The following is a 27,619-nucleotide window of genomic DNA, read 5'->3' as shown; positions in this document are numbered from 1 at the left end:
TTTGCTAACACCGGTAAATTAACTTTATGCAGTAATTTAACTTTTTTGACTTTATGCTTAAAAAAGAAAGTGTAACAGTTTCCAAAGCTGAAACTTGTTATTTAATTATCAATATCATTGGCCCCTAATTGTTTCATATAAAATTTGTATTATATGTAATAACGAGAATCCTAAGTATAATTTATATAATATTCTTTAAAATTAATTCTTTCTGGTCATGCCAAAGTGTGTGTGTGTGTGTGTGTGTGTGTGTGTGTGTGTGTGAGAGAGAGAGAGAGAGAGAGAGAGAGAAGGAGGACCCCCTGTGTGAGTTGGAAGTGGATTGGTAGTTATGAATCAGCGTAACAACAGGTAAGCGTTAACAATGTGTGCAGGATAACATGTTTGAGTGAGTTCCAGTTCCAGAGATGAAGACTGTAGCGGAGACTGTCAGAGCAACTAAAGGGACTCCCAGAAACAACAAAAGAGTGAGGATTTTCTTCCACCACGGTTTTATTACATTTTTCCAGCCCTGTTCTCAACTTGAGCATCTCAGTCTATGGTGACAGGAGCCATCTCTCATCGCTGCCTGCTGTGACTTCAGTGCTTTTGCGATGAGGAGGCTTGAGAAGAAATGTGGTTTCAGCATTTTTTCCTAATATAGTTTTTGCTCCTGTCATTTGTTGTAGCTCTCCCATTCATATCCAGTCCTTGCTGTGAGGATGGAGAAAACTGCCCTGCTGCTGTTCTGCTGCCTGGTCATGTCTTTGTCAGGCTCTCCTCTTTACCCCTCCATAAGGTAAGTCCAGACACACATACCGCAATTTTTTTATTTTTTTATTTGATTTGTTAAGTGCAGCTTTCACTAACACCCTTCCAAATAGCTTTTCTTTTAAAATGCACAGATTTGGCAAATAAAACACTAATTTAAATTGTGCCTGTAATGTGTGATGTTTCTGTCGCCCCTTGATCATTTATATGCTTTATAACAGGACCCTGTTGTTATAACCTCAAAGGTAAAAATGTGTGATTGATTACTGCGTTTCAAAATATTACTATCGTGACTTAGGGGACTGCAACACTTCCTTGTTGTGGCTGACTTTTTTCTCTTTTTTAAAATCACATGAAAGCAGAAGTTCAATCCTGTTATCCAGTGCTACATGATGGAGGCTTGCATGCATATATTCTGTGCCATTGTCATAAAATACTGTAAAATGATGTTATATTTCAAGTGTTGTCTGCTCTGAAATGTCATTTCCAGAATCTCTTAGAATTTGATTACTTTAATATTTGCCTTCATTTGAGTCATAATCGCATTTCCGATGTTTCTTATTTTAAAGAAAATAAAAATGTCAGTGTTGCAGTGTTAACATCAAGGATTTTTGGTGAAGAATAACAAAGAGTTTCATTTTGTCGCTCAGTAGTTGTGAAAAAGAATCATACTGTGACGGAGGATGAGATGATGGGATGTTTTTCAGGTTTGGACAGAGAGACACAGCTTTCCTGCTGACGTCTTTGATAGAAGATCCAGCAGATCACCAGGATGGAGCCCCCAGAGCGGAGATCCGGTCGGCCGAATCACATGAACTCAGCAAAAAATAATAAGTTATTCATTTGCAAGAAAAGTGAACAGAGTTAAAATTTAAAACAAAAAGATGGATTGTGAGTAGATGGTGATTAGTGATCCAATTCTTGATTTAGATCTCTGATTTCATTTTTAGCTCAGAGCGTCACGCCGATGCCATCTTTACAAACAGCTACAGAAAGGTCCTGGGTCAAATCTCAGCCAGGAAGATTCTACAGACCATTATGGGTAAACGTCTTGGGTGGGTAACACCTCAGCTACACGTTGTTCCTGTGAAGAAAAACACTGAAACTCAATCATCTCTTTTTTTAAAACTCCTTTTTATGCAGCGAAAAAGGTGTGAGCTACATGAATCGTCAGTCAGACATCTCTGAAGGTACCTACAAAGGAGATCTGACGTCCATCCGGAGCAACCGGCGGCATAGAGCCGTGCACGGGAGGCCCAGGTGCAGAAGCCCCCATGTCACTAATGGTGCAGAGTGAAAATCATCTTCGTTAAACAGGAATCTTTCCTTCCTCCCGGCTGCTCAGTTGAGATATGTGAAGACGGAGGGAAGCTCCTCATGGCTGTTGCAACCTTTCCTGTTCCTGCGGATCAAAAATGTGCACAACTACAAATAAAGACTTCAAGTGTCTTCACATGCTCTATTGTTCCATTAGCAAAACAGGGTTTGCCCGTATTTTTAAAGCAGAAATAGAACCATCAGAGCTTTAATGCGAGCCGAGTGTCTATTTTCCCATAAGGTGAACGAATGGCTCATGATGTCTTGTCATTCTCCCGTCGCCGATGGCTACATCATTTTGATTAACGCATGTTATGAAAGAAAAACGAGACGTGCGTTCACCTCTGAGTCTTTATTTCCTCCTCTTCATTACAAAACACATTCGATCTTCAAATTTCCCCACATTTCTTTGTGACCAATTTCCCAATGAGATGCAACCTCCGTATTAAAAAAGGGAACCGCTGATTTTCCTGCACGTGCTGCACCGAACAGTCAAACCCACTGGCATTGTGTATCAGTGCTGCTGCCAGAGGTTTTTTAACCAGCTGAGACATGACACACATCTTCTCTTTTGAGCATTGAGCAACAGCACAGAGGAATGTTCTTAAAACAAAGAAAACCACAAATGAAGAAAGAAAAATCCACCTTGAAATCACAAATAAGAATCCCAGTTAGGAAACACTGGCATGGACAAGTTAAGCCAATCTCACAGGAGGATGAAGTGCAACGATCAGTAGTTTTACAGTAACTGTTAGCGGGCGTCGGCCCTCGGAGACGCCGGGACATCGACTTCAGGTGTTTGGCAATAGGAAAACTGCATGTTTAAACTGGCTATTGGATAATCACAACTGCCACGCCGTGTTGAAAGTCCAATTTGATCGTTGGGGGACTCCTGGGATATTAAAAAAAAAAAAAAATCTTTGTCGGGGTTTTAATTCGCTGCCTTTGTTTTGTTCTCAAGTCTGTGAAGGAGAAACAGAGGGAATATTAGTGATTACAGCGGAAACACCAGATGGATGATAAATTAACCTTCCATGGCAAATGTCTGAACTCTTGAAGGCAGGCATATGGTGCTACCATAACACAAAGATGTCACAGTCAGGACTATGGCGGTTAGAGCACAATGGAGGGCGTCAGAATGCTGGTATGCTTACGGAGGGAATGACCGTGTTGGGATGAGTGAGAGGCAGCAGCTATATATCAACAGGTTGTTAGAGAGAATGAGTGAAGACCACACGTCATGCATGCTGTCAGCCTTTATGGAAATGCAAGCGGTGCAGTCCATGAGGATGCCCTTACTTCAGCCTGGAAGCATCACCCACGTGTTTGCTACAACCGGGGCTTTATCGTAGGCTCCTATACTTTGCCAACCTACTACTTTGCTCTGCAGCAATCCTGAAAAGGAGTAAGAGAAAGCGGGGTGTGGGTAGAGAGGTTACAGAGACCAGCTGCGAGGAAACAGACGAGCAGGAAAGAAGGGGGGGTGGGGCAAATCATCAACTGCAACATTCATTGTGTTCAAAGGGCTTCTGGGAGTGAACAGATGTCCTAAATTCAGCGACACGGTGCTCACTCCAGCACTCCGAGGGCTCTTAAATGGTTGAAGGTAAAGTGCCCAATTAGATCATCACTCCTGCAGATCTTACTGCTTCACTTCTCTCAGTCCAAGTATGCAAAAACTCTCCTGTGGGGGTTGAAACCACCACCTGAGGAGCCTTCACAGACATGTTTTCTGGGTTTAAGGGCAAGATCTACCGAGAGGTTGAAATCCCAGATTCCTTCTTGTCAGGGGGAGGGCACAACACCTCTCTGGGAAGGAGGACTCTCGAGGAGCCATTTGCGGAAGGTGACATCAGTGGACTTACCTCTTGACAGCTTTCTGGGCCAGCATGCGGTTTCCAGCAAGAAAAGTTACACCACCAATAATAGCCAGGTACTTCAGAGTCTGAAACATGTTCAGGTGGGTCCAGTAGACGTACATCAGCCCCAACATGGCTGCAATCAAATGGCACGAAATACTGTTACAACTGTCCTGAATACAGTCCTCAACCAAACGTATACAACTCATTGCTTTAGTGTTTTCCCACCCATCAGATGCTTTCATAACATTAATAAATCTGTCAGATTTGAAACTGAATCAAAGAAGAGAGACAGATACAGGTGGAGTGGAATAAATTAATCACTTTAACCGCTGTTTACGGCTTATGGGAGACCTTAAGTCTCTCTACTGCTGTTATCAGGGTTCACATGAGCCAAATTACAGACTTTTATGTCATAAAGTTTTTAATCAAAGTCCTGATGAATCCCAACAGGACTATCCTCCCCGGCACAGATGGTGGTGCTGGTATTAAACCCACCACGACAAGCAAAACTTCCTTTAATACACCAACTGTTCTAGAATGAGCATTGTAATTTCAGTTTTACTTTATTACAGATAAAATGCCATCATGTGACTACAATTGTAAAATGGCATCTGTTTCAACGTTGTAAAAACTGATTTTGGTTGTTAGCTCATGTAGAAATGCTTATTTAAACATCATATAAAAGATTTTTGTGTGGAATTTCATGCTTACTGCCTTGCTGTATTTGTATTGTTAGTCATGAGCACATTTGTAGAGCAACGCTGGATATGGAGGCAGTAAAACAATAAAATCACTAACCTGCGTGTCCGGCGTGGAACAAGATGGTGCTGGGAGAGAAGCTGAAGCTGGACATGTTTGCACCGAGCTTAAACCACTAGAGAGGAGAGTGGAAACACAACAACAATGTGAGCTTCATCGCCGCGAGAGCTGCAAACAAAAGGGCTGAAAAATTGTTTACAGCAGAGCGCACAATGCAGCCATCCACTTCAACAGCAACACAACACTGTAAATGCCAGACAAACAACACGCCAGAGCCTTTGTGGTTCCAGTTAAAGACAAATATCAGATTTATGCAGTATGTGGGATCTCATTCTCTGGGCATAAAGGCTTCTGAGTGAAGAGCTGTTCAGGAGGACCACTGCACATTCAAACAATTACCAAACTGAGTGAGTGACTGAAAGCGGTTTTCAATTAAGAATAGGATTATTTATTTATTCCACCTTTAAATAGAAACAACAGCAAAATCAAGAATAGAGTTCACTTTACCAGGATGAGCAGAAGCAGGAACGGAGAGAGGACGAGTGCCGTGAAGGTGTTGGAGACCACCGTCGGAGGCTTCTTCTCCGGTTCCCTGAACAAGTGCTGGAGACAAAAAGACGTTCCAAAGTTGAGGCTTCTTGACTGTGTAAACCTAAGTATTGTAACACCAATGTTCACAAGACACTTTACTTTAAATCTAGTCCTTTAATATTACCTGGATGTCTGGTTTGGGGATATAAAGCGTCTTTGGCTGAAAAGTAGCTGGAGCCTCCTCGTCCACAAACTTCAGAACAACGTCAGCCTTTAAAAACACAGTATTACAATTTTAGATACCTATATAAGTCTTTCTTATCACAAAGGTTGAACAGACACATACCACATTCCACAGAATAGGATTTTCCAGGGTAGCATCCCCAACAATCAGGTAGAGGGAATAGGTGCCTGAAATGGAATCAAACTCTGATTTCCGCTCGGCGGTGTCCAGCTCAAACTTGTACAGGTTCTTGCTATCAGGCTCAGCCACAAACACAACCTCCTGGCCCGTTTTCTGATTGTGCAGCCGGACAAACGTCTGTTGTGGCAAATAAAAATGTTTTAGAGTTTGTAGAATGTTTTTAGATATCAAATCCAACAATGTTTATAGCCTTGAATGATTCAAAAACCAGCAGAAGTCAGTAATAATCTCTGTCAGTGCACCACCCTGATTGTGTACTGTACCTGGTGAGGGGTAAGTTCAACACCAGTGTTCACATCAACCAGCTGAAAAGCCATAGCAAAGTTCTGGTGGCTGTCTGCAGTTAATGAGTGCTTGGCTTTGGAAGGATAGTCCACCCTGGATCATGTGGAGGACAAACAGTCTATTGTACTCAGTGTTAATGGTGTCATATTCAAGGAGAGTTGGACTTCACTTATCCAACCTTGTTGTCCTTGTGCCGATGCTCTGGTCCTTATCCACCACAGACAGGTCCATGTTAGTAACAGCTACCTCAGTGGACACCTTCACTTTCAGCTACATGCGAGAGAACACAACGTTATGCCAAGTGAATCAGGGAAGCAAAATCTATCACTTACAACTCGTACTTAGAATCCAAACACCATCTCACCTCAACGTGATTGGCAACCAGGCGGCTATCGCCAGTCACTGCGATGGTAAAGTGGTAATAGCCGCTGGCTGGCTGGCTGGCCATGAAATTCAACGCAAATACGCCACTAAAAGTCAGAAAAAGATGATTAAAACGCAGGCATAGGTCTGAATAAAAAGTTTACCTTCGATAAATCACAAGTGCACCTTTAAAGAAACAGAACATGAGAGTTTAATGACACAGGTTTCACAAAGATGTGGCATTTATCTCAATTTTCAGATGTCAGCATCTGGTCACCTTTTGTGTGTTTTTTTTTAAAGAATATAAAGGAAGAGCATTTACAAAAAGGTGCAAAACACTGATGACATTTGAGAAGGTCAGACGAGACCACTGGAAAAACAGCAAAAAGCTCTAGAATCAACTTCTTAGCGCATATTAAATGAAGCGTTATGAGAAGAAAGAGGGAGGCAGTTTTAGGTCTGTTGTACAGGTCTGCGGATGCTCATTATGCGACTGCTGATAGAAAAACCAGATAAAGTTCAGAAAATGCTACTGAAGTAATGTGACGGTACTTTTCAGACTTCAAAGAACTACTTTTAGTGGTAAAGAATTATTAAAAGGAAGAAGGCATTTTAGTAATATCGAAGGAAAACAGTAAAATCCTGTCAATGTCTAAGTAGCTTAATATCGCTATTGTACATACTCATCAAGTGTGAAAGGCGTTTGGCTGAGAATGACGCTCTTTGAGGAGACGGCATTAGCTGATTCCACCACCACGCTGGCCGAGGCCAGGGGCTGAGACATGACGTCGGTAACAAGGAGCTGTGAAACAGAAAGATTAAACAGTGTCAATGCAAAATGACTTTAAAGTTTTTAAACTACTGGAGCAAAAAGAGGATCAACAGCAATCTGTACCTGAAGGGTTGGCTGGCTGTGAGACACAGTGGCTGAGCCCTGAGCGCTGACAATGACGGGCACGTGGAAGCGGTTGCTGGAGAGAGTGGCAGCAGCGCTTGCAACACTGAAGGCTTCTGAGAGGGAGTCCCATGATTTCTTGCTGAAAATTGAGTTTACCAGCTGGATGACCTGATCCTAAGGATAAAACACCCCAGAATAAGTACAAAATAAAAATGCACAGACGCAAGTGAAACAGGGGGGAAAAGTAACCAAGAAACCCACATCATACCTCTTTCAGTGGGGGCTCCATGTCCACATGATCTGAGAGAGAATAGGCAGCGGTCACAAAAAGAGCAGTGACCTCAAGTCCCTCTTCAAACTGAAGGTACAGGCCTCCAAGATCATCCAAGCGGGCTGTCAAGTCCTTAGAAAATACACAACATAGTATACTAATTAGTTCTTCTATTGTGTGTTATTTTTATGCCCTGGGACATAGCGCCCTCTGGTGGATATATAAATACTTACCTCTATTTCCTCAAGTATTCCTCCAAGTTCAGCGTGCTGGGAGAGGCGGGCGGCAGTTTGCAGAGCTAAAGTAATGCTACCAAATACCAACAAGTACTTAGTTTATTCAACTGCTCGTGGACAGAAATTTGAAAGCTACAGCACACCGACAACTCATACTTACGCCATAACATTATCTTCCTTGTTGATACGGCCTGATAGGGCACCTATAACCTCCTGGGAAGCCATTGGTAAACCGAGAGAGCTGAGAGCACTCACGGCCCGATGGATCTGGCTCATGGTAGAGTCTTCGCTCACTGCTGCAAGGAGGATGTCACGGGTTTCATTGGACACAGGGATCTATGGATCAATCAACAGGAAAGACGCCTTATGCATACTGACCATGCTGCAGTTATGTGGATTATTTACGTTCAGAAAGAATACATTGAATAATAAATTAATGGTAGCAGCTTTCAGTTTTACACCAGGTAAGGTTAATCATGAATGGCATGACAAACAAAGGAGAACCTTTCCATACCTCGCATCCTGAAATGGCCTGACTGGTTTCAGCAGCAAAGAAGAGAGAGTCAACGCTTGTTGGGTCGAGCTGGGATTTTAGGAACTGGCACACACCCTACAATCAAAAAACGCATCAAATGACCGCAAGAAAGGCAAAACTTAACAAAAGGTGGGGCTAGTAGATGTTTTTCTCTTATCACTTTTACTATGGAAAACTGATTTTTTTTTTTTAAAGTAATTTTCTAACTTTATGATCAGGAACAGTTGCGCCGAGCTTGGTCAGGCCAACGACAGAGTAATATGCAGCCTCCAGGTCGGTGAATTCTTGGCTCAGGAGATTCTGCAATCGTCCAACATCAGATAGGGACAGATAATGCGCCGGTGTGAGCGCCTGCGCTCCTGCAAGAGCCAAACCAAGGAGAAAGCCGAACAGCCCTGTGGAGAGTAACAGTCACAATCATGTATAATATATCAGTGTCCAAGCATTAACGTCTCAATAAAGGGACATCCGTGTCCATTATGAATGAGCTTGACGTTCATTAGCTAACGTCCAACTCGCGCTAGCTAACGTCAGATGGAATCACCTCAGTACACAATGTGGTGTTCCCTTAAATAAATCAAACACTGCAAATCCCCGACATGCATATATTTGTCGTCCAAAATGCTCATTTCTGTCACTAAATAAAAAATTGAAGTGGAAATCTACTTACACGACCGGTCCATGTCTTCTGTCTAATGCAGCGTCACCAAACCAAGAATTGCTTCCGGTGTTCAAGAGCGAGGCGTCAGCAGCGTCACATCCGGACAAAGTTTATCAAAATAAGAGTCTTTCCAAGAAACTATAGGCAACATGCTGTGCTCAGGGTTCGAACCCTACCGCGATTATTGTATGTTAAATACGCTCTGATTGTTTTCTTATGTTAGATAAATGAGAATTCTCCCAAGTGGTGGCGATTTAAAACTTCGATCCATATGATGCAATTTTATTCTGATTTACAGGAAACATAACTACATACAACTTTTTCTATAGTTTGAATTTCAAATTGTAAATCACATAAAAAAGTAAATCATGTCGACCACTTGATGTCAACCTCTAAGGCCGGAATTCTTTTAAATTGAGCCTATTACAAAAGCAGTCAAACCTAAAGTTGCGCTTAGGGTGTACGTTGTTTTTTTAAATCTATTTTTAAAGGGTAAAAAAGTATTATCTGACATTTCATTAAATATAAAAGCAGTTATTTACAACAGAAAATAACACCTACTTCCAAGCACTATATTTAGAATATTTGAAAATTACACATTACAATATGGATTCCAATAAACTACAGGTCTTACAATGACAGCCCAGTTCCACCCAACTCCAGCTCCCAGTATTAATGTAAATAGGGATGTATTGTGTAACAATGTAAAGAGGGTTCATAAGGCCAAAATATTCATTTGACATCTGCAAGATGAAAAGGTCACCTCAAAATGCAGAACTTTGTTCAGTGGCTACATTCAAGCTCAACAGGAATCCACTTTTGCAAGTACAACTCAACTGCAGGGTCTCCAGATTTCCTTTAAAAGTCAGTAGACACAGTATGCACTGGAAAACCTTGTCTTTTAGAGGGCAGCAAATGTAAGTAGGAAGGATTTTTCCAATTTTACATTCAATTATGTTTTAGTAACAACCTAATGAAACGTGATTGACTCCTTTTCCAGGCCTAGCACAAGTCCACTGGAATGAGGCTGACTCTAAAAGGACATTTCTGTCTCCCATTATTGATGGGGCTTGATTACTAATGACATATTTCAAAGCTGTACTACACTTACAAATAGTTATTCCTTTCTACTCAGTACAAATAACACTCATTGGTACAGGAAAGAGTCATTAATTTAAGATTTTGTGACGTGTTGGCATTTCAGGACAGAATTAAAGCCCGGTTGGGAGGATGAGACTTCAGCGAGCGAAGGTAGCGTCTTGCTTTCTCCGTCATTATCAGCTGGTCTTTCGTCTGCCCGCAAACGACAGTCTCCCACTCTTTTGACATCTGAAACAAAAGTCAAAAGATTCATATTAAAAACATTTACAACCATCCATTACATATTTATTTTTCTTAGAAAAACAGCAGTTTATTTACTTTTTTTTTTCTTAACAGACGAGCTAAAACTTACAGGGATAGGAGCCACCGGGTTGGGAATAATGGTACTGTCACTAGGCCCCAGAAGGAAGCCTTGATCAAGTATATTGTCTGACTGCTTACTGCAAAATGATGAGGTGCTGAGAGGGGCTATAACAGGTTCTTCCTGGAGGAAAGATGACAAAGGACATTAGATGAACTCCAGAGGATGACTTAGGAGCAGGTCTATCATTATTTTTACCTTGATGTTGTGTTTAATTGATTTGCGTTTGGACTTTGGCATGATGCTGCCATCCATCACATCTAGAGCCAAGGACTTCCTCACTTTTTTCATAGGCGGTCGATGCTGAAATGAAGTAAAAATAGATCTATGGTAATCATGTTTACAAAGCCTGGTGCAGAAAGCTACATTCATATGTCAACACACTTTTCCTTTATGGTACAAAGTACAAACGGACTACAATGACATAAATATCCCATTTAAAACTGTTACCATTGTTTTGCGTCTTTGCTCTGGTGGAGTTGAACAGACCAGAACCAAGTCGACCCCGGTATCTCTCAGGATAACTTCATTAATATCCTCCTCCAGATTTGGAGTCTGAGGCTTGAACGACACAGTAAAATTGAAGCACCAGTGTTAAAGGGATGCAGCCACACTCTGGTCTCACTGCTGCCCAGGTTAGGATGCTTACCAGAGGATGCAGCGGGCCATACTTCTCCATGGCACTTTTGAATGGGGTCGGAGTGCGTGGAGTTGAGCAGAGCTCAGACTTGTGGTTGGGTGTAACGAACCTGCCCATAAAATGTGAACCTCAAACTCAATCATAACACATCTTGTGTTCTCACTTACAGACTAAATAGGATTTGAGAAGACGTATGTAATAAAATCACAATTCCTTACGCTGAGTTTTCCTTCTGAGTGAGAGGGGTCTTGTCCCGCTGCAGCGGCGTCGTAACAATGGCCTTCTGACTGCACACTGGAGTTGATGTGAGAGATGGATTCTCCAAGTCATGGCTGTCCTGCTTTGTCCACATGTTGAGGAACTGAAAGAACAAGTGTCAAGTTAGTCAGATCGAGAGCAAGAGGCCGACAAAGCCAAACAAATCAATTATGAACCTGAGATGGAGAGAATGGTAAAATTTTGACAGGGGTGCTCTTCGGAGTCATGGAGTTCAAGGTGACGGCATCAGCATCTGGAGACAAGGTGATGCGTCGTCGACTTCGGTGGTGAAGAATAGAAGGTGATGTGACCCCTCCAGGTGAGATAGGGATCAGCTCTCCTTTGCTGCCTCTGCTCAGCTCCTGCAATGCGCTGCCTTCGAGGCGGAACTGGTGGCGCTCCGGGCTTTGGCTGTCCTCAGGCAGGTCAAACGCTGCTAGATTGCACCAACCTTCAATGTCCTGGTATCAGAAAAGATATTTTTGCCTCAGACAAGGTTGGTTCCATTCCATTCCATTGGAACTATGTCTGCTTCACATTGTAACTGTCAGTTGTTGCAGATACATACACCGTCCACGAGGTCAAGCACTTCTTTCAGTACAGGGCCAGCAGGAGAGAGAAAGCCCGAGCCGTCCACTACCCAGTTGGATGAGCTTAGTTCTCCTGTGGTTGGGTCTGTGTCAGTCCTGGGGCTTAGACTTTCCTTTTGATAGGTCGTAGTTGTTGACGGCCCTGCATCACTGTGGCGGTCCTTCATAGGGACCACAACTATTGTTTCCGGGTGCTGGAGGAAAAGTTGACGTATGTCTATACTGGTAGTATAAAAGACGTAACGTTCTGATTCAACATCAAATCGGTGCATTTGGTTGCTTACCAAAGAATACGATTTCTGCTCTGTGTCTTTTTCTGCACCGCCTGGGGAGCAGCTGGGCATCTGTCATCAAAAAAAAACATAGCTGAGTACAGTTCAACATTTTAGACGCGCAGTATGGAAAGAGGGCCCACCTGCGCATCTTTACTAACACGAGCTAACAGCTCTTCAGCGTCGTTTGGCAAGACAACTTCCCCGGTATAAAAGCCCATTTCCAACTTGCGCTTGATGGTCGAATTCCAATGATTCTTCACTGCGTTATCTGTCCTGTAATTACAAAATGAGCCCTTTTAATGAAGGATTTTTCTCCCCCACATGCACATCAATAAACTGAACTCAGTGATGAGGAATACTTACCTTCCAGGGAGCAGTTTTGCTATCTCCACCCAGCGGTTTCCAAGAAGGCAGTGAGCCTTGTAGATGATGAGGTCTTCCTCAGCAGTCCATGAACATTTCTTCACATTGGGATTAAGGTGGTTGTGCCAGCGCTCTCTGCATTGTTTCCCCAACCTGCCCTTCAGGTGCTTGGCTACCATTGCCCACTGCTTGTTGCCATAGAGATTCACAAGCTCTATCACCTGTGGATTGTTAATATGCATTACACCATAAATGAGACTCACATTTTAAACTCCTATTAAGTAAGAATGACCCTTTTTTTAATTCTGCACATATGTGCAGGATATAAGTTTATAAGGTATTCAAGTAATTAGGAAATGTTTGCAATTATTTTGTCCACAATGACTTGCCAACATTGGCCACCTACCTTTTCATCTTCCTCCTTTGTCCAAGGGCCTTTTATCAATTCTGGATCCAAGACCTTACACCAACGGTGTTGACACTGAAGCTCAGTGCGATTCTAAGCAAAACAAAACCCACACAAGACGCCTCAATATGGTAACATGGACTGCTCTGTAGCTAAATCATTTTTAAAAAAGCCAAGGCATTTGTCACTTACAGGTATAAAGCTAGCAATGGATTTCCAATCACTCGTCCCCAGTTTTTGAACCAGTGCCTTGAGTTTATCATCCTGCAAACAAGGCAAGAACCAGATCTGATGAAGTCAAAGACCATAAAACAATCATGCAATTAAGGTTTTGGCAGTCACCTCCTCTTGGGTCCATTTCACCTTCACTTTGCCACCATCTCTCTGCTCTGCCACATCAGAATCGTTGTCTTGAGAGATCATCTCCTCCTCATCGTCACTGGAAACACAAGCAGCTGCCTGATGTTTGACCATGCTACTGAGAGCAGGCATTAACCTCTTAATTTTAGTCAAATCACTCGGCGTTAACTATTGATTGCGAATGCCATTAAGCCAGTACTATGTTATAGAAGATTATTTAACCGTTGAGTTGGTAGATGCACAGCTGCAGGAATAAACAGCGAATCCCATGTGTCGGGAAATCCCGGAAAAGGCCAGGCATGCAGAAGTCACACGGTTAGGCCAAAAAAACTTCGTCTAAGCAACAACTCTATAGACGTGATTTTAAAGATTGCCACGATACTCCCATGTACTGGAATAAGAGCGCCAAATAGGGCTAATAATTGAGCTAAATAAGGCAAAGGTCTTACCCGCGCACCCACCAGGACATTTCCCTCGGTTTCTCTTGGCTCCGCTCGCACGATATTATCCCCTGGAATCGTCTCACGTCATATACATGAATATGCTGGAAAGTCGGTGTAAGTCTCGGGTGTGTTGTGCCTGTTCGGCGGGAGGATGCGGCGATGACGGTGCCCCGTTCTTCTGCTCTGAGTGTTAAGGTCGGAGCTCGCAGTCAGCTGGAGCGCCCGATTTCTCCGCGCTCCTGGGTTTCTATCTCGCGCCCTTCTCCATCTTACGAACCGATAAGTGACGTAGATGCGCGTTAGACGTGCGCGCAGGTTCGGGGCGACATACCGGAAATGCGTGCTTGAAACTTTATTGCGGTTCCGTACAAAAGTGGGGGTTGTTTGTTTTTCGCCACATGAGCTGGGAATTTATAGTCGTCTTTATTATATGTGCACAATATCGTGACGGAACTATTTGATACGCAGGACGCAAGTGTGACGTCAATAATACAGTCAACGCACACCTTTATTTCCCCCTCTTTGTTATATTTTCATATCAAGCACAATACTAATTTTAAATTTTACTTTAATTTCTACCTCTGACATTTTTCAAAAACTATGAGAACTACTTGCTGGTGGAATCTGTTAACTTTATTCAATACATATTTTAGATTTAGAAATATCTGAGTAGAAATATAACAAATGCATAGAATCATTTAACACCAATTTCTTTCAAAGCAAAAAAAAAAACAGACACCCTGTGACTTGCACCAGGTTTTTAAACTTTGCACCTGATTGTTTGCTCTCCAACACTCTTGATGCCCTTCTGGTCCCCCAGCTGGTTCAATTAACCAGCTGCAGTTTAAAATCCCCTGAGGCTCAACTGATGCTCATAGACTCAAGGAAATAATGGAGACTGCTTTTAACAGTAAAGGTAAGAAAATAGTTGTTATGCTTTTTGGCTTTAAAAAAAAAAAGTGACTAAGTTACATTTTTAATTTTGCCCCCCATAGATATGAAAAGCTTTGAGTATTCATCTCCATCAGAGCTTGACAAGAGGTTTTATGAGGAGCAAAGTTTGCTGTCTGCTTTGTCGCTGGATCAGATATCGACATCAATAATTTCAAATGATACAGAGGCTGATGGATCTGATGCCAAGCTGTCCATTCGGAACTCCTTCTGCCTTTCTTTGGACCCATTTTCTCCCTCTCAGGCCTTTTCCACAAGTGGCCTGAATCCTCAGGATACTGATACGTCTTGCCTCTCCGTGCCTTCGCAGGGAAAGTTTTCCACGCCACAAGTTCTCCTTCAAAAGCAGAAAGAGACTCCGTGTTTTGACCAACTGTACAGTGACCTCACTGCCACTCAGATGTGCTGGGATGTGTCGCTGATAAAACCAGAAAGCAACAGCCCCAAACCAAGCATGGAGTCCTTTGCTCCCGAGCAACTGTGGAGTCCTAAACTCTAATCTGTGCCACAGTAACGAGCTGAGATTTCTCCTTGACAACATCCCTCCAACTCTGAAGGACATGCAACGGACTGTGGGGTTATTTTTGTTTGCTTGATTCCGCTGTCTGTAACCATTTTCCTTTTCACCCATTGTTGTGAAAAATTAATTGGCAAGTCATTTACATGTTTTTTTAATTTATTGGATGCTTTAATAAAAAATGGACTACATAATTCTACAAGTATCAAATGCTATAAAGAGGAAAGCTTTTTTTGTTTAACATTTGCGATCACTTGAATTCTGTCATGATTGGTCAGAGGAAGTTAAAAATCCTGACCATGCTTCATGTCTGGTGTCATGAAGGGTGGTTCAGTGTCAAGTTCATGTTCCTGCAAAAAGAAAAATCATTTGAGGCCTTTCAATGCTCGCTCATATGTAGCACTGGCAAAATTCTTACCTGATTGAGCTTCTTGAACTCCACAAGATGAAAGAAAATGTGCTCCAGGATGCTTTTTGCATCCCTCTGATCTTTATCCAACTTCGCTGTCACTCCCATAATCTCTCCACATTTCCGTACATAAAATTCAAGGTCGTCATCAGTGCCTGCAAACAGTGAGCGGCTCTATTAAATTCCAAAAAGCGATTTCTTTCATAACGTGCCGAACTTACATTTATTGGTGAGCTGCGCCAAGCGTACTTTCTCAGAAGAAAACGCTTCATCAAGATCAAACAAATCCAACATGGGTGGAGGTAAATCTCTGACTGCAGGTGGGAAGACCTGATTTCAACAGGCACAAATTCAAACATTAGGTTTAGAGCCGGGTGTTTGTGTAGGGAAAATCCCATTCGAATGGAAAACATTTCAGGGATAACGCAGGGCTGAAACTCACAGCAGGCTGGAGTGGAGGCAGAGGAGTCTCGAACTGTGGCGTAATCAGCTGAAGTGGCTCATATTTGACATTAAGCTCCTTGTAAGCACTAAAGAAAGTGTTTATTTAACAAAGCAACACACATCAGTGACATTACTATATTCTAAATTCTCACCTGATGATGTCGGGTAAGGACAAAGATGATGACAAGTTGAACAGTGATGTATTAAACAGAGATGTAAAGTCCCTGGGATTTTCTTCTCCATCTTGTAAACATACGTGGAGCTTTTCTGACAGACCTTTACTGTCGGGTATAATGGTGTATTCTGTGATCTGTCAAAAAAAATTAACATTCTTGAAATCTGAGAATTTTAAAGAAAACAAAGATCTTTTCAGGTCTTCCTCCTCACCTCTGGTTCTTCAGCATCGATCTGATTCATTTCAATGCTGTCAGTCGTGAGCCACTGCAGGACAACGTCCTGTTGAGATATGAGAGGATGGTTATCATTCAAGACTTGTACAATAATGTGCAGTACTCTTCCCTGGTTGTGATGTGTTCATTTTTTAGCTCACCATGAGTTTACTGTTTTCCTCTTTGTCTATGTATTGATCACTGAAGATGTGGCAGGAACCCAGCACAGCCAGTTTGCCAGTTTCCTACAAGATATAACACATCTTACTTTTAACATGCCGATTTTACAAGTTTGGTATGACTTGGGACTGAGTATGAAAATCAATCCACCTGACCTTTCCTTGATGGAAGGCCAAAATAGGCCTGTTGAAGGGGAAGCACTCTGAACCAGTTGAAAGGACTGCCACAGCAGGTTTCATCACATTCAACGTGGCCCCATATGGATATAGAAAGGTAAGGGCCCTAGACAAAAGCACCATGTAAACACAGATCTGAAATCCAATTTAAGGACCCCAAATGGTACTTACTACAGAAGGGGAAATAAACCACTTACTTGGCATCATTTTCAAGAGTTTCATCATAGGTTCCTGTGGCCATTTTACCAGCAGCACGGCTAATTTCTCTAGACAAAAGCATGAAAGCGATGTGGATTACTAATTTATGAGCAAGAAGCTGACTTACTCACTTATATTCAAACACATCTTTGTACAGTCATCATTTTTGGACCTTTATATTGACATTATATTAAGCTTCCACTTTTGTATGCCATGTAATCCTAACACAAATCCAAATTTAAACCATAAAAACTTAACGCAGGACCCTAACATGTAATTTCAAAATTCTAGGACCTCAGTGAGGAAAATCCCCAATAAACACATGTACAAAAAAACAAACCAAAACAAGCATCTTGTGACAAACCTGTTCAATACACCATCAGACACGAGCGCCTCTTTAGGATGTAAGTATTTGTAATACACATTCCTCACAACAACATCTGCAATGACAGAAACGGAGACATAAATTAAACTGTAACAAGGGCAGACATCATGTATCAGGAAACAAAGTACATACCATTGTTAACCATTATTCCAAATTCCTCTAGGAGAAAGTTGATGTTGGTCTCATATTTTGTTTCTCCTCCCTCACCAAGCAAAACCATCACATTTCCTCCGCCATCCATGTAGTCTTTAAGCATCTCCAGCTAAAAGAAAGGAGTGGTACAGACACAGTGAAGTGTGCGTGAAAAACCAGGGAATGGAACTGGAGCCAAGTATTCAGTATTTCATTTATTTTCTTAAAAATCGCACAGTTTGACAAAAGTGAATAAAACCTTTTTATTCCCAATACCTCTGATGCTGTGAACTTCTCCCTTGGTCCAACAGTTATCCACAACTTGACTCCTTTCAGCTTCTCCGGCGACAGTTCATCCTTTAAGCTGGACAACATGGCATTTAATTTGAGACTAAAGGGTTTCTAAATGTCACATCAGAATCATCAGAATCATCAGAATCTACAGAACCGCCCAAAGCAACGACAGGTAATACTCTCTGCAGAAACATTTACCTTTGGATTTTCCATTGTGCTCTTAGTCTTTTTTGCATGGATTTGTAGCCACTGTTGGTAGTAAATAACTCTCTTTTCGAGGCATTGAAGACAGCTAAACTGCACTGATCTTTTTCCATCGTTTCCCTGGTAAAAATGATGATACTCATTAACTCGTTAGAATTCGTGCCCAAGGTTGTAAATTCGTGACGAAAGAGTTGTTTTAACACCACATTGATAGAAAACTACAAGTCTAAACATAACTTGCATACACATTTGTAGGAATTACCTTGTAAAATGTAGAATTTTGGAAAATTGTATCAATTTAGTAATAGTCTAAAGCCACAAACATCGACAAACAGGTCACGCTACATTATGCTCGTACCCGAAGGGCACTGACAATACTCCCCAATTCCAACATTTTACGCCAAGAACCAATAAAACCAGAAAAATTATCCTGGCAAACCTTTCACTACATTAGCTCATGTTTACTCGAATAACACAGCCAAGTCAGCAGTGATGCATTGTGGGTAGGAAGTGGTATCCAAGGGCGCTAATCACATAACAACCAAACTAACGCAAACTATCTACGTAATAATTTGTGGTGGGCCTAATAAAACAAGAGTCAAACACACTCTTAAGTAATATATGCATATACATGTTAATATCAATGTAATCGTTTTATCATTGTTAATTTTACATTTCATTCTCCCGGAACCAATAAACGGAACGAATGGAAGCGGAAGTGTGCAACGCTGCAGCGTTTGAGGATTTCTGTAATTTCTGTCCACATATGCAGTTAATCCGTGATTAATCTGTGATTAATTTGTGATCCATATTTCTGAATGTATGTTTGGAGATAAAATGATTGGTCACAACGAAATTTTTATAAGAGGTCTTTTTGCTTATAGGTACCGGTGTTGTAGTTCTCTCTTTGTCCAGAAGATGTCAGTCACATCATTGCTATAATCAATTATTAAAGTAATTTTTTGCAGCAACAATATACCAAAACCAACCTTTCACCTTTCCCTGGCTTATACGTACTACATAATAATAAGTTGAGTATTGATTTATAAGACAGTTTTAAAACTCGCCTTCACTTTTTTAAAAAAAATGTATAAAACCTAGAACATTTAGACATTCGATTTATTATCATGACCTGCGCTTGATGACGCATATAGGTCACCATCTCCCTCTGTCACCACCAATCACCCATGCCTCGATGCTTTAGTCTGATAAATGATCATTAGACACTTCCTCAGAACATTCAGCAACTGTTGCAGGACAGTGCTGCCACTTGTAGCTTTTAGTGAGATTATTTAGGAGCAAAAGTACAAAGCAAATTTACACCGAGCCTCTGCTGATCAGGCCAAATTCACAAACTAGCTCAGAAAAGCTTCTGACCCTGAAGGCATTCGATGTATCTGCAGGGCACCTGCTAATAACATAAGATGGTAAACACCCAACTGTGATTATTATTACAAATCGCCAAACCAATACATCTGTATATATAGATATAAGTAGTGTATATATGCAGTAGTTCATAAGGAACAGGTGGGATGAAAACCCAGTGGCCAGTGCCACTGCAGAGGTATTGCAGTCACCACCAATGCAGTGATTTGTGAGGGCTGCGAGACATTAAGCAGGTCTCAAGAAATTAACCTCTGTACTTTCTCATCCAATCCTGCGGCACAGCAACAGTGAAGCCAATGAAGTTCTCAGGCTGTCTTCATGTTAAGTGGCCATAAAAATTCCATTCGTGTGAGCAGGTTTTCAAAATCATAGCTGATTAAAGGAAAGATATTGAACATTAACCAGATACCAGATACAAGTTAGAAAATATTCCTGGCAACAGCATCAACATTACTGCCGCTAATATCCCCCAAGCTGAGCTGAAGGTAAGAAGGATGACCTTTGGTGACTATCGCCCTTATTTTCAGCTTCCATCAAGGTGTACCTGTGTGTCCCTTTTATCTCTTAGGTGCCATCAGTGGACAAATGTCACCAACTTTTGTCTGTCCATTGTGTTTCAAGTTATCAAATGTCAAGCTCTCATACAATTCCTGACCCTCACAACATTTGTGACCCAACGCTCATCAACAAGCTGAATGTCACTGATAGACTTCAAATGAAATCAAGCATAGGACCAGATGTAAAGCCTAACTTATTATAAGTGTCCTAAGTATTCATCAGAAATGAAAGTGGTGGTGTGGCACCAACGTACTGCAGTTGAGAATGACAGGCCACAGATTACAGCACAATTCTGCATTTGATTGGACCAGACCGGGCTGGTGTGGAAGAGAAGAGGAAGTAGTGGAGCAAATGAAAATGACAGCTTCATGCCCTCCTCACCCTGGCAGATGGAAGACTGATGAGACACTTCTCCCTGGAAACCACTGTCTCCAGCCGTCAACTGATTTTATACCGATCATCCACAGAGGACACGTCTCTGTCATCACAATCACATACAGAACAGGGTTTTTTACCACAAATGAAGCTGAGCAGATAAAAGTATTCCAAGTTTGCTCTCCTCCAGTGAACATGTCAAGCATCTGTGGCAAAGCTGCGTGAATAAACTGATTTATGCATTTTAAAAGCCGTTGCGTAACACTCTGCTGTGAAACTCAGATTTGACTTTATTTTTCAGGAACTCTGATTTTTGTCTTCATTTTAGAAAAAAGAGGCATCTCTGTGGACACATTAGCCGTGTGAAATGATTGATTGCTTTCGGTGTCTTTAGTCTCACATATTGATGAGTCACAGTAGAGAAAAATCAGCAATTTAATTTGATATGTATATACTGTATGTGTAAACAGTTTGTACTTGTGACTGACATATAAGACTGTAGGAAAGCAGGGGCCCTGAGGTATCCCAGAAATCATCAATTCTCCCCTCAATTATTGAACAGAGACCAATTAAAAGCATCTGAAATGTGCGATCAATTATTTACGCAGCATCATCTATTATTTACTTTGCAAGCTGGAACATTTAATAAGAGTTTGTTTTTCAATTACTTTGACCTAACTGACTCATGCTGGAGTTTGTATTGTCTTAGAAGATTCGTGCTTTGGTTTCCCTCAAAAGCTGCACGTTTTGTCTCGTTAATCTGCTGACGTGGCACATTTCCATCAGTTAACACTGTTCCGTGGTAAATCCAACACACTAGTCGGCTATTATCAATATGTATGCCTGACCCTCCTGATCCCAAATTTACATATAAGATTATATGAAACCAGCTTCCTGATCATGCATCCTTATTGGATTCCTGAGGCTGTGTTGATAAGTAGCTCTTCTGTATACAGAAGATGTACTCAAACGTGAACTGTGTGGGGTTGCATCACCAGGGATTCTGCAGTATTCAACTAATGCGATTTAAGGACGTGAGCTTAAAGAATTTCTAATGAGAGGAATGACTTCACAGCAAATCAGTGTAAGCTTCAGGCGGATCAAAAGGGGCGGCAGATTTGAGGCAAACTTATAAATATTCTTCTTGGCTACTGGGAATTAGACAAAGGCCTTTTCAAGCATGCTGTGCTCGCTGCTTCTCACAGAAAAACATATGCATTCAGAAAGAAACTGCAGCTTTAGACCAAAGGAACAGCCCTCAACATACAGTAAAGTCACAAAGGATTGGAGGGGTTGTATTTAGAAATCTGTGTTTTAACTTAAATTAAATCATCTCTCGGTCTCACCCAAGCAGTAAAGGGTTGCAGTGGAAGACACACGGCAGCATGGCGTTGCATATTTGTAAATTCAGGATTCTTCATTTCTGTCCGTGTGTCCTAAAAAGTAATAATACTGATGGTTATGCCCCCCCCTCTCCCCTGAGACCTTTTGATCACATCAGTGCTGATCATTTAGGCCATGCAGAACACAGTTATTTTCATGATTCTGGATTCATTCTTGAATTAGATTACCTCTCATACAGTTCAGTACAGTTGATCATGTCATAGATCTGCAAACTCCTTTCTGTATCACAGCTTTCTTTAGCCAGAATCTACCATACTGTGCACACAATGTCACACAGTAATATCTCACCACACACATACACACCCCGAGTGAAAGAGAGAATGAGAAAGAGAGAGAGAGAGCGAAAGAGCAATCAAAACATCGCCCCAAGCTCCTTTCTTTACGTTACATCTGAGCCCTGTTATTGCACCCTCGTCAGATGACAGCCTGCAGTGTAATCAGATTAGCCAAACGCAGCTTGATGTGCTGTATACCGAGACTTCTCCTTCAGTCGTCATCTCCATCAGGTGCCACTGTCCCTTATCTCCTTCCCTCAGCATTTGTCCTCTAGCCACCACATTCGCAGCCAAACCAATTTGCCCACATTCGACAATCCAATCACTTCCATAATGTATCTGTGTCAGCGTCAGAGAAAGACGGTAAACTGTTACCCGTCGATCTTTCAAATGCAATAGATGGCTTGGAGGAAATAATTTAATTGCTCACTGTAAATAGGGAATCTGAGAGAGGCACAGAAGCTGCTTCTCTATTAGCTGCTCACGTTTACTTTATTTAGGCACTTCATCCTGCTATTGCTCTGCCCCAGTAGGGACGAGGAGCAGCAGTTTGCAACAACAGCTTGAAATCAGCACGTCCTGAATCGCTTGTACTGCCCCTACAATACTGAAACAAAGACCATGTCAGACAGGAAGCACATAAATAATTCACTGTGATCTCACTGAAGCCCACAAGTCATTAGACGTGTATCCTCAACAGCTCCACTGAAAAACAGAGATGATTTAGTTTTACTGGTCAGAAGGTCTTTACAGTGATCTCAGCAGGAAGCTGAGGCAGGTTAGAGCAGAAAAGGGTGAGAAAAACTTTACATTCATTCAAAATCATGAAATGCGATGCAGGAGGTATGTAATCACATCATGGCAGGATAATTAAAGCATTCATGACAGGAAATCACACCAGACAACCAAATAATTCTCCTTTCAGCCGCTAACTATCGCTACTTATTACGCGGTCTCTTCTGATTGGTCAGTCACAGCAGTCCATTAATTCTGAATGACAGTCTGGAAATGCTGGGGATGCGGTCCTGTTCTGGTCCAATCCCGAGGAGCCTGTCTATTCACCTGACTGCAAACAGCTCTTCTTCTGTGGGTTAAAGACTCACATTACTTCAATCAATTTAAGCCAGAGATAGGATGAGAAAGATTCCATTAAAATGTGCAAAATGGATGGCAATATTCCCAGTTTGTAGTAAATTTGCTGTATGGAAACTGTCTAGGAGCCTTTACATCAAAACTTCCCTGAAGAGGATTTTAATTATTGACACCAAGACTTCCTGTAAAAGCTAAAATATAGAAAGTGAAAAGTAACTCTAGAATGTTGGAAACACCATCAGACAAGGAATGATTGTCGAACTTGGGTGCGGAAGTGGTCCGATCACCGTCTCACATCGCCAGTGTCAGTGACCGGGTTCTGTTGTGGATGAAAGTATGGTTAGAACTAAACTGTCTCTTCCATGAGCTCCATGGTGGACATGATTCAGTGATGCAGCCGTGTGGTTTATTGATTGGCTTATTGCACTGTTACCGGTTAAGATAAGGGGGCTTTAAAGACATGTTTTAAGCCATATAATTACAGGAATAAATGATGTTTTAAAAGCCCTAGATGTCTAATAAGACCTGAATATGTCTCAATATCACAGTAAAGATCACAGAAAATTATTATTAAAATTTCAGGTAGGTTTTCTACTTTTTGTGTGTTCTGCATGTAAGCCTAAAATGTTAATTTGGCTTTTGAATGTAAAAAATATCCTTAAAATAGCACAGCTATTATTAGAATTGGTTAGTTCAAATGGCTTTTAAAATATTTTTTATGTTCATTATGATGTTCAGAGGACACCGTGTGATCTAAATGCCAGTACCTGCATAAAAATATTAATACATCCATATTATTCAGATTGTCTGAATTACTTTATCAAGCTAGTTTTTGATTTATGCGTTTGCTTCTTCTTGGCAGCGCAGTTATCTATTTTTGGGATGGAGCTGATTTCACCGACTTCAGCTCGTGGCACTTTCATTTCTGTTGCTGTCCTTTTATGAGAACGTTCAAAGCTGTCACTGAGACACAAAGTGGAATGTGGCATTTGAATTTCAAAGGCCTGACAGAACATATTGCCTCTATCAGCCATGGAAGGGTCCTGTTCCTCCAGAAAGTGCCATCAGAATTAATCAGTCCTGCTTAGAGGATTCGGGATGCTGCGTCCCGTGCGAGCAGTCGGAGTAGTGGTAATTGTTATAGAAATGACCAACATCAGCACTCACTCCATAGAGACCCTTGATAACCCAAGAGTGTCCAACCAGGCTCAGGCACAAACCAGCAGATTACAGTCATCATGGCCACGGCTAATTAGCCACAACAAATGCAAACTGCTTTTATTTTTAGCCATTTTGATTTAGAGGGCCTGTCTCGGCTGCATCTCCATGGTGACTGTGGGGGCCTTTTCGCTGGTCCCCAACTGATCTAACATTTGGCTCATCTATATCTTATTTCCCAGCTGTGGCTTTGGTCCAAACATTTAGAGGCAAACATTTACACATTCATTTAACTGTGTTTTGGAAGCACTTGTGATGTAAGTGATGTAGAACACAGTAAAACACGTCTGTTTCCATCTACTGCCACCACGTGTCACCTCGCTCTCCTGATGAGTGCGCTTAATGATGACTCCATCACATAGCCAGTTATTATATTGCGTAATCGACTATTCTGCTGAGTGTAACCTGTTTATTCAGCACCCTGGAGCCAGTTCCTGCTCCAAACTCATCAAATGAAGACGTCTGATGAGACCCCAATGCATCACTTGATGCCTAATGGTTTGTGGGGGAGCTGATGTCACAGTGATGGCGAGGCTGAATTTCACAGAACTGATGTATTTCATTGCATTTAGGACCCGGGACTTTGTTTAATGGAAGTTTTGAGATTGATTAATATTTGAGCATTAAGCAATGTGTCCATGGCAGAGAGGCGCTCGGTGTACCAATCGGATCTGTTGTGTCGGGAGCTGAGTCTTGCTTTGGCTTTAGCTCATTTCCAACTGAACTCTGCTCAAAGTTGCTTTTCCAATGCATGTGTTTCCATCACAGCTGATATAAAAATGCTGCAGAAAAATCAATAAAACATCACAGACTGGCCTTGTGTTTCCGCCTTATCCATTCACACAGCTGATGGATTCAGTGCTAATTCCCCCTCTGTTGAGGTCACAGAGTGGGAACAAACTTGTGAACCCATTACAGCTGTGGTAGGTGATAGAGACCCATCTTCAGCAGCAGGTGCCGGCGGGGTCTTCAGACAAATGATGCATGCCTACCATGCAACCAACATTCCAAAGTGCCAAAAGGGGTGAAGGTCAGAGTGGAGTGGATGGTCATTCACACATCCCTCGAGACAGTTGCTCACTCCCATCATCCCATTCTGTTGTTCGTGTGTTTATTCCTACAAATCCAAACACGTCACAACAACATTCAGCAGTTGAAATTTTGAGTTTTGAACCTGGTTTTTACATCATTTGTCCCAGGGTTTTTTTATTTTTATTTTTACAGTAGTCCATGATCACTATGCAGGTAAATCCTCGTTTCAACTGAAAACAGTTGGCAGAACAAGAGGCAGCGACGCCATCTTGTTCCCTCATTGTCATTCTTGCTGGCAGCTTCTCTTCCTGATCTTTACCCCCACAGAACCCCCAACGAACAATGAAAAAGTCTCCTAAAGGGAGCCAACGTAAAGTGCCAAGGCTAAAAATAAAGGAGGAGCCACTAAAATGCTGCCAAATAAAGCAAGAACAAATGAAAAAATCTCCCCTTTTTAAAAAAAATAAAGCTAATGTTGGGTGGATTTACCCCCAAAAGACAGTAACTTTTAGTTCCAAATAACGAAAACAAAGCTTTAGGGATGTCCAGCAGGGAGGAGCAATTACGACTATCACAGAAAAACACCAGTACATAAAAACACAAGCGAAATGCTAACTCTTACTTCAGTCTAAAGACCATTTTTCCAAGGGATTAATTCATTTTGCTTTAATATTAGATGAGTTTACCTCATTTCAAATTCAAATCATGGCCCCTTTGATATTTAATGTTTAAAGGGCTGGTGCAGTATGCAGATTTCCTGATTTCCTGCGACCAGGTTGTGACGAGATGCCCGGTTTTGCCCTTTGTGGTAGCTAATGCAACATTAGCGTTTCATTTGTTGCCACGGAGCAGCGAGTGTGACGAAAGAGAGAGGAGGGTGGGGCTGATTTGGGCCCCAGGGAAATATCAAGCCTGGGGTCATAAACTGACGAAACAGAGCTTTGAAGGTGTTGTTTTGTTTGTCGTCGCAGTGTGTGTGTCCACCTGTTCCGAGACAGAGAACTGGAAGTGTTGGATTACAGCCCTGGTGAGGTCAGATAGATGAGCCTTGTGCTCAGTTCCATTTCTGCTCTGCTCTTGGAAGAGCAGTGCCAGCTAGTCGGAGGGAAGCACGTCTTCAGGTCCAGCAGAAACGATTTTGCTGTCAACATTTGTCTCCTTTAGAAATGCTGTCTCTGTCTGAGATCTCCAGCGTACTGCAACATAGTTTCAGTCCTTCCACCAATTAGTGAGCAGAATATAAGATGGAGATGTTTTGCACTGGTGACAATGATTATCAACTGATACAGATATTGGCCAGTTGATTTGATGTTCTCTGTGGTTTAACAGGCTGGTGGTGACCCCTGAACATCGGCCCCATTGTGGCACAGTGAGAGCGCAGCACAGTCATTCATTGAGCCTATTGGTCACAGAATCGTGTCCTTTAACAAATCTGGCTCGTGCTGTGGCAAATTTAGTACATTAATGCAGCACACCATGACTATGAGTGTTCATCAAATTTTAAGAGTTTGACTAAAGTATTAGTCCAACAATAATAGGATTGCTGAAGAGAAGAGACGCAGTCTTAATGCATTAATCTGGTTTCTTAAAGTCTAAGCTTTTCAGTTCAGCTGCAAAAGAAGAAATGGCACTTTGGGATCTTGGAAACTGTGTGTGTGTGTGTGTGTGTGTGTGGCTTTACTCTTAAGTCGTACATCTCTTTATCCTTTCAAACAAATTTGCAGTAGTTAAATTCAATCTGTGGATATAATGATAATTATCTAATTGATGATGGTAATTTCGCCTTGCAAGACATCTGACCGAGACACAAAGGAGTCTTTGTGAAATTCCCTCCCCCCTTCTACCATTTGTAAACACTAATTCCTTTGGACCAGGCAGGTGTTGGGGAGCAGGACAACAATCCTCCACCATGAGACTGGTTCTGGCTCTTCCCACCAACAGCATGACAGCCTTGAGCCCACAGCTCAGACTGGTCCCATTCCTTTTCATTTAGTCTAAGGTCAGAGAACAGCAGCAAGGGTCAAGGTGATGAGCTGGTGGCCTCCTGCCTCATGCATATGGATGGCTGCAGCTCCATCTGTTCCAGTGTAGAATCCAAATGCTCTTTTTCTGTTTCAAAGGGCGACCATGTCAGTGTTTATGTCACTTTTTCAGCTCCTATATAAAGTCCTGGCTAGTTACTAATAGTTGGCTTTCACACTTCTCTGATTGCCCCTCCCTGGGCTGCCACCTTATCGTGGTGGAGGGGTTTGCGTGTCCCAATGATCCCAGGAGCTCCGTTGTCTGGGGCTATATGCCCCTGGTAGGGCCA

General features: G+C 41.9%; 4 protein-coding genes across 5 annotated transcripts; 1 reads left to right on the top strand and 3 right to left on the bottom strand.

The window, feature by feature from the left end:
* The first annotated feature begins 288 nt into the window (after window positions 1–288).
* Window positions 289–2,719, top strand: ghrh (growth hormone releasing hormone). The gene is made up of 6 exons (XM_029826118.1): window positions 289–467; window positions 669–778; window positions 1,458–1,547; window positions 1,701–1,805; window positions 1,894–2,010; window positions 2,096–2,719. The coding sequence occupies exons 1-6, from the start codon at window positions 408–410 to the stop codon at window positions 2,097–2,099; spliced, it is 486 nt and encodes a 161-aa protein (XP_029681978.1). The 5' UTR covers window positions 289–407; the 3' UTR covers window positions 2,100–2,719.
* Window positions 2,405–9,022, bottom strand: rpn2 (ribophorin II). 2 transcript variants are annotated; one of them, XM_029826116.1, is made up of 18 exons: window positions 8,902–9,022; window positions 8,439–8,626; window positions 8,211–8,306; window positions 7,857–8,032; window positions 7,694–7,769; window positions 7,458–7,592; window positions 7,187–7,363; window positions 6,975–7,093; window positions 6,293–6,398; window positions 6,107–6,198; window positions 5,907–6,021; window positions 5,566–5,760; window positions 5,404–5,490; window positions 5,196–5,291; window positions 4,728–4,803; window positions 3,933–4,062; window positions 3,367–3,462; window positions 2,405–3,029 (listed from the first exon to the last, which is right to left on the bottom strand). In XM_029826116.1, exons 1-17 carry the CDS (start codon window positions 8,912–8,914, stop codon window positions 3,411–3,413), a joined length of 1,929 nt encoding a protein of 642 aa, XP_029681976.1. In that variant the 5' UTR covers window positions 8,915–9,022; the 3' UTR covers window positions 2,405–3,029; window positions 3,367–3,410. The 2 variants fall into 2 exon arrangements, with proteins under 2 accessions (XP_029681976.1, XP_003973735.2); XM_003973686.3 differs by lacking the exon at window positions 3,367–3,462.
* Window positions 9,023–9,144: 122 nt separating this feature from the next.
* Window positions 9,145–13,980, bottom strand: mybl2b (v-myb avian myeloblastosis viral oncogene homolog-like 2b). Its single transcript, XM_003973685.3, has 15 exons — window positions 13,696–13,980; window positions 13,229–13,325; window positions 13,079–13,150; window positions 12,887–12,979; window positions 12,481–12,701; window positions 12,258–12,390; window positions 12,127–12,186; window positions 11,821–12,036; window positions 11,429–11,713; window positions 11,213–11,355; window positions 11,004–11,103; window positions 10,805–10,915; window positions 10,553–10,657; window positions 10,346–10,477; window positions 9,145–10,221 (listed from the first exon to the last, which is right to left on the bottom strand). The coding sequence occupies exons 1-15, from the start codon at window positions 13,713–13,715 to the stop codon at window positions 10,093–10,095; spliced, it is 1,917 nt and encodes a 638-aa protein (XP_003973734.2). The 5' UTR covers window positions 13,716–13,980; the 3' UTR covers window positions 9,145–10,092.
* A 1,326-nt stretch (window positions 13,981–15,306) lies between these two features.
* On the bottom strand, window positions 15,307–18,490 carry ift52 (intraflagellar transport 52 homolog (Chlamydomonas)). Its single transcript, XM_003973726.3, has 14 exons — window positions 18,231–18,490; window positions 17,963–18,088; window positions 17,747–17,834; window positions 17,471–17,600; window positions 17,318–17,393; window positions 16,953–17,021; window positions 16,735–16,861; window positions 16,561–16,644; window positions 16,398–16,466; window positions 16,163–16,320; window positions 16,009–16,096; window positions 15,788–15,896; window positions 15,576–15,721; window positions 15,307–15,507 (listed from the first exon to the last, which is right to left on the bottom strand). The coding sequence occupies exons 2-14, from the start codon at window positions 18,079–18,081 to the stop codon at window positions 15,442–15,444; spliced, it is 1,329 nt and encodes a 442-aa protein (XP_003973775.1). The 5' UTR covers window positions 18,082–18,088; window positions 18,231–18,490; the 3' UTR covers window positions 15,307–15,441.
* Window positions 18,491–27,619: the final 9,129 nt, after the last annotated feature.

This window comes from Takifugu rubripes, chromosome 19 (assembly GCF_901000725.2).
Source record: "Takifugu rubripes chromosome 19, fTakRub1.2, whole genome shotgun sequence".
In the NCBI taxonomy this organism is placed as follows: domain Eukaryota; kingdom Metazoa; phylum Chordata; class Actinopteri; order Tetraodontiformes; family Tetraodontidae; genus Takifugu; species Takifugu rubripes.
The sequence above is the reverse complement of the archived record's forward strand: the minus strand, read 5'-3'. Positions and strand labels throughout refer to the sequence as shown.